The sequence below is a fragment of the Podarcis muralis genome, chromosome 6 (assembly GCF_964188315.1).
Source record: "Podarcis muralis chromosome 6, rPodMur119.hap1.1, whole genome shotgun sequence".
NCBI classification, from domain to species: Eukaryota; Metazoa; Chordata; class Lepidosauria; order Squamata; family Lacertidae; genus Podarcis; species Podarcis muralis.
Genome location: NC_135660.1, coordinates 67,976,923 through 67,983,103, shown reverse-complemented (window position 1 = coordinate 67,983,103; position 6,181 = coordinate 67,976,923). Strand labels below are relative to the sequence as shown.

The 6,181-nt window shown below is 42.7% G+C and overlaps 1 protein-coding gene across 1 annotated transcript; it reads right to left on the bottom strand.

Annotated features, from left to right (window-relative positions):
• Positions 1–148: 148 nt before the first annotated feature.
• Positions 149–5,449, bottom strand: DNAJC9 (DnaJ heat shock protein family (Hsp40) member C9). Its single transcript, XM_028729629.2, has 5 exons — positions 5,124–5,449; positions 3,252–3,392; positions 2,140–2,394; positions 1,394–1,480; positions 149–667 (listed from the first exon to the last, which is right to left on the bottom strand). Exons 1-5 carry the CDS (start codon positions 5,301–5,303, stop codon positions 548–550), a joined length of 783 nt encoding a protein of 260 aa, XP_028585462.1. The 5' UTR covers positions 5,304–5,449; the 3' UTR covers positions 149–547.
• Between the last annotated feature and the right edge of the window lie 732 nt (positions 5,450–6,181).

The window sequence follows — 6,181 nt, the reverse complement described above, 5'->3', positions numbered from 1 at the left end:
GCAACAGTGAAGCAAGGTTTTAGATAGCATACTACAGAGCCCAACAAACACCTAAGTTTACCATTTCCCCCTGTCTGCCTCCTACCTTCCTTCTCCAACTGATGCATTTTAGCTAGAGCCCATCATGGGCAAGTTCTGACTTTTCACATACTTTTCAAAAACATATTTTATTAAGTTTAATAAATGCCTTTATAAAATCAAACTGACAGTACTTGCCCAAACATATTCCTGCAACATACAATACTGTTTTACATTAATTCAGATGGGAAGGTTTTTTAAAAAGATTGACGTTTTTTCATTTTACCAGTTTCTTTTTTGGTCACAGCAATCTTGCTGTACTGCTGCAGTCCGAAACGCCACCTTGACTCCTCTGTGGCATCTTGAAGCATTTAATAGCAGCTTTAGTTCTGCAGCTTGCCTCTTCAGAATGTCTTCTACCCAATGTGTGTTTCAACGAATTGATGGAAGCATCTTGCTTTCCTTGGCTGTCTCAAAGCAAGATTAATGCTAACGGAAGAAATGAAATGAAAGCAGAAAATTAATAAAGTCATTTCATTCCTTTCTTGGCTGCTGTTTTCTTTCCTCCTTTTTTGGATTTGGTGCCATACTTTGCTTCCATCTGAGCCAGAAAATCACCCATTTCCTTTTTTCGATTCTCATTTTTGCTCTGTTAAATGACAAAAACAAGATGGTTAAATGAGCTTACAAATATTTCTCAAGTTTTGACTACAAAAGGTTTGACATTTATTCAAGTTACTAATAAGGTGGTATACATAAGAAAATATATATAAATATTTTAAAATAGTGTATCTGCAGAGTATTTGAAAGAGATCAGATTGTTGTGAAGTATGAATAATATTGTTCAAGACGAACTATTTAAAAATGCAACTCTAAGGACAACTGTTGGCTGGTGGTTAACTTTGATGAAGAAATCAGATCACACGTTGCCTCTCCTTCATGCGCAAATTCCCTTAAATATTCAACCCTTTAGTCACAGCTCTATTCAAACCTCATCAGCATGTATGTGAAATTACAGTTGTTATTATTTTGTCCCAACATGCATCACTTTACAACTTATTATACACACTAAATCTCACTTGCAATTTTGTCGCCTTTGGATACCACTATCATGAACAATTTAGTGTCATCTGTAAATCTGGCTGTCTCATTGCTCACCTGAGACTCCTGATCATTTTGGAATAAATTAAATAAGACTAGTCTCTGTAAAAAAGAATCCCAAGGGGACCTCACTGCTTTTTGCTATCCTGAACATTAAAATTAGCTCTGCAATGCTGGAGGATTAAATCGTTTAGAGTTAAAGGCTGCCTCTACCCTAACAAAAGGTAATGCTATCTAACTTGTTAGAATGATTTGTAGCTTTCTCCACTCTTACTTGAATTAGTGCTTTTAGGTCATCTTCCCCTTCACCAAGACCCAGTTCTTCTCTGGATTTTTCTGCCTCTTTAGCTTCTTGTCGAGCCTGAAACAATGACACAGTTGTTGAAGCGAATGCTAAATTTCTTTCTTAACCTATTGCAGCAGCAAGCAATTTATTTGTTAATATTATATTGTAAGCATTTCTACCTGGCCATTTTCAACAAATTTGCAGGATGGCTTGAACAATGTTAGGAAAACTTGCTTATGAGTCCCAGAGAGAAGAAAGGACAGCAAATGTTTTGCTGCATTGTAGGTAGATTCTAGTGTTTTACATTCAAGGATTACCACATCATAAATAGTAAATAAATGGGAGTATATCATAAAATCCTAGATGATACTCATTTAATACCTAGCAACTATAAAAGATCAAAAACCAATAGGATTCTGTTCCATAAGGATGTTCTGAATTTGGCGTGTTCACTCAGTGCATCAAGATAAAGAAACACAGGCTTTCTCTCCTCTCAAAGAACTGGGTTGAATTGGGGAGGGGGTTCCCCTTCCAGAAACCAGTAGCTGAAGAAAACAGGCTGTGTTCTCTCTGCAACTCAAGCACTGGTTCAACCCCTAAAAGGATGTTACATTTGAAAATGTACATTACATGAAATAGGAAATATGTTTACCACCGGTGAAACATTCGGAACTGTAGTTGATGGTAAGATTTACACATTTTGTCAGACAGTCTTTTGCCTCTTGCAAACCTACCTTCCTTTTTCTTGAATTCATCTTTTGCTTAGACTCTTTTGTAAAGGCTTTGTAAGATGGAAGTTCTCCAGAATCAATGGCATGTTGGATAATCTCTCTTATTCTCGGCTCATCTGTATAATCAACACACAGTACAGATTCCATAATTTTGTCCATATCGCCTTTAAAATCCTCATATGCTGCTTTAATGTCCACCAGCTCTTCTGCAGAATCTTTGTACTTCTTCTCAAAGTCTTCAATATCTTTTACAGTTATCTAATTTTAAAACAACAACAAAGAGAGTTGAATTCCATGAACAACAATCCTTTTTACCACACTCAAGTTACACACACACATTTTCCCATCCCAAATTCATTGTTACTTTAAAATTTTACTTTTCTGTAATTTGAGTTCATTGAAGACAAGCTCCCAGCACCAATCATCAGACTGGCGCTGAAAGAACATCTTCAAACCACCAATCTTGTTACAATGAGCTCATCTGAACTTTGGCAGGTGTCAACCACTTGTCATTAACACCCAAAGGGTCCTGCCCACCTGTCAAAGTTGGCCTGTGAACGGTTGCGGGGGATTAAGGATCCATAAATCATACTTAGACCCAGTGAAATCAATGGGCTTGACTAACTCAAGTGTATTGATTTGAATAGGTCCACCCTTGAGTATTTCGCTGTGGGATACAACCCACTTGAAAGGATGGTATTTCAGCACTAAAGCATTTCAGAGCTATCATTCCTTGCGATGCCATCTCCAAATTTTTTTATAGCCGCACCCTGTTTACTACAATAGCATTAAGCAAATTTCTCCAGGGATCAAAGAAATAATGAAAGGGCACTGAACTTCTTCAGCTGTGAAAACAGAATATCGTATTTTGATATTACATAAAAAAATCACATAAGGTTCAGGTTTGCAAAAATCCATTTTTGCAGCCAGAGAAAAAGTTGGCATCACAAATAACAACCCATCCCGCAGATGAAAATAAAATAAAGGGGATGAGGGCAAAGGTCCCACAGAAGTTACATCTGCCCTACAGATAAAAGAAATAGCGCTTTCTTTACAAATTTTATCACTCCAGTTGTGAGATAAGGACCACCATCACATTGAAGAAGACTACCTACTTTTTTGAACAGCAGCCTCCAGTATTCTTCCCAGTTGCGGTCCTGAGTCAGCACAGTTGACTCCTCATCCACAATCCCCTGCTGGTCATACAGAGCCCGCAGTTCCTGGTCACTCAGTACTGCATACACCTTGCCCAGGATCTAAGAGGAGACAAGACAAACCACCTCACTACTCCAGTAAGACACAACCCATGCCATCCCACTTGCCTCACAATTGGCTTCTTTCTTATTCAGGTTATGCTACTATGCTAGCATTCCCTCTAACAGTGGAAATTCCAAGTAGTTGGGTGGCAATAAGTTTACAAACAAAACGGGACTACCCCAAAATTGCACAGTGGTTTCAACATACTCGAGGGACTCCGTAGGCAAACAGAAGTGTGTAATTATAAAACCCCAAAATAACACCAAACATTGGAGAGAACCAAAACGGGTAGGACAGAAGATGAAACTGGACCTTTCAAGTCCTAACAGCTTATAGTAAGTGGGATTTAGGTTGAAGTAAGGCTGCCATATTTCAAAAAGTGAAAATCCAGACACAAAAGTTGTTGAGCTTTTTCTGCAAAATTTCAAGAAAATAAGTAAGTTTTTGAGGTGTTCTTAAGGGAATTTGCCAAAATCTATACTTCCGACATGAGTTGCCATACATCCAGATTTTCAAAGCAAAGGCAAACAGGGTGTTCCAGCACCTCTCAGGATTTGCACAATTGCTATAAAAATTCTTTTTCTAGAATAATACCACTGGGTAAACCTTTTCCTTTTCTACCATGCATAACCATTAACCACCCCACCCCTGTTATATAGCTATAAAATACTCAGGTTCAGAATTAGCAGTGTGCCCAATCCTTACCCATCTTGTGCTAGGCCACAGAGCAGGGCATGGGCTGGAAAAAAGGGAGAAATGGTCCTCTTGGCTCATGCATTTCCTACCAGGCCTGAACTGAAGCACTGCAACGCGATGTGGCAGGTTCTACTCTCCCCCTCTAAATGCAAAGGTGACTTGGTCTCTCAGACTGGGAGCAGAACAGGGGACGCCCCCCCCCCCCCATAGACACACAAGTTGGGGAGGGGGACTTCTTAAGTATGTAGATATACACTTGTAAATTAAACAACCTGTTAATCGATGCCCTTTGAGACTGGCAAGGACACCTACAGTAGGTGGGGGCAGGCAGAGGCAACTCTTTCTAGTTTTGCCCCATTCTCCTCCCTGCTGAGGAGGAAGTTGACAGGCAGAACCAGCCCCTGGACTGGTTGTAAGCAAGGAGAAAGGGCAGGGCTCCTGTTGCAGACCTGCCTAGAACAAGAGGACCCTCATGGAGCTATGCTTTGTTCTCGTGTTTTTTTTTATTAACGCGTTTTGTGTTTTTTATCTTAAGCTGTGAACCGGCCTGAGATCTATGGATGAAATTAAATACTGGAGGATGCCTAGAGTGGCTGTGGAGTACAAATAATAAAATCATCACCATCATTATTAAAAAACAACAACAATTATTCCTATTATTTGGCGGATCCCACTTTGGTCATACTTCCACCCTGGGAGCCCAGGGCGGCACACAATTTTGCGAAATGAGGCGGAGGGTGCAAGTGGCCTAAGTCACTACCTGACTTTTAGAAGGCACCTGAAGTTTAGGGAAGTTTCTAATGTTTGATGGTGTTTTTAATATTCTATTGGGAGCCGCCCAGAGTGGGTGGGGAAACCCAGCCAGATGGGCGGGGTATAAATGATAAACCATTATTACTGTATTATATTATGATTAAGTCGAGCTTGATGTCAAGAGAGTCAGAGCAGGATTTGAACCCGGATCCCGCGGCTAACCAACTCGCAGAACCTCCAGCCGGCGAGTCCGAGTCAGGTTTCCCGGCGCCTCCCCTCACCTGGAAATGCCGGGTGGCCGCCTCCTTGCTGTCCGGGTCGGCGCGGTCCGGGTGCACCCGCAGCGAGACCTTGTGGTAGCCGCGGCGGATCTCGTCGGCCGAAGCCTCGCGCCTCACGCCCAGCACCTGGTACAGGTCGGCGGCGCCGAAGGCCCCGCGGCAAAGCTCCAGCAGCCCCATCTCCGAGCCCAAGCGCGCGGAGAGACCACCACCGCGCCTGCGCACGCTCTCTCCCGCTCTCGGCCAGGGGAACAACCGACGCAACCTGCTGCTACGCGGGCTGCCGTTTGTCAGCCGCGTCCGCCCGTCCGTTTTCCCGCCCGCCACGCCCACTCCTGCCTCCCCGCGCTGCTTTACGGCCGTCCCGCGAGATGTCGCGAACTTAATAGGCCAAGAATTAAAGAGAGGGTGGGGGCAGAGAGGAGGAGGAAAGTGGAGGGACTAACCCTAGATATACAAAAAGGTGAAGAGTGACACATAGGCTGCAGTCCCTGTAAAAAAATGAAGAGAGATGCGTGGCCGGGATTCTCCCATACAGGGACGTAGCCAAGCGGAGGCAGCTGCGCCTCATCAGTACAAATCAATACAAATCAATGCAAATTTGAGGTTTTGCCTCCCCCCTCAAGAACACCTGCCTACGCCCATGTTCCTATGCGAGAAGTGAGGTTACAGGGAACCAGGCAGAGGGCCTTCTCAGTAGTGGCACCTGCCCAGCAGATGTCAAGGAAATAAGCAACTATCTTACTTTTAGAAGACGTCTGAAGGCAGCCCTGTTTTGGGAAGTTTTAAATGTTTGATGTTTTATTGTGTTTTTAATATTCTGTTGGAAGTCGCCCAGAGTGGCTGGGGAAACCCAGCCAGATGGGCGGGATAAAAATAATAATTATATTATTATATCCCATAATGAAGATGGAGCCTATATAACCCACACGCGTTTTTATATACTGTACTCAAAAGCTAGGAAGCTTACAGTGGAAAACTCCGTTTGAGACATGGCGTGTTCGCGTTACTCTCATGGATGTGTGCCTCTTCATTTTTCCTATCTCTACCTGTAGAGT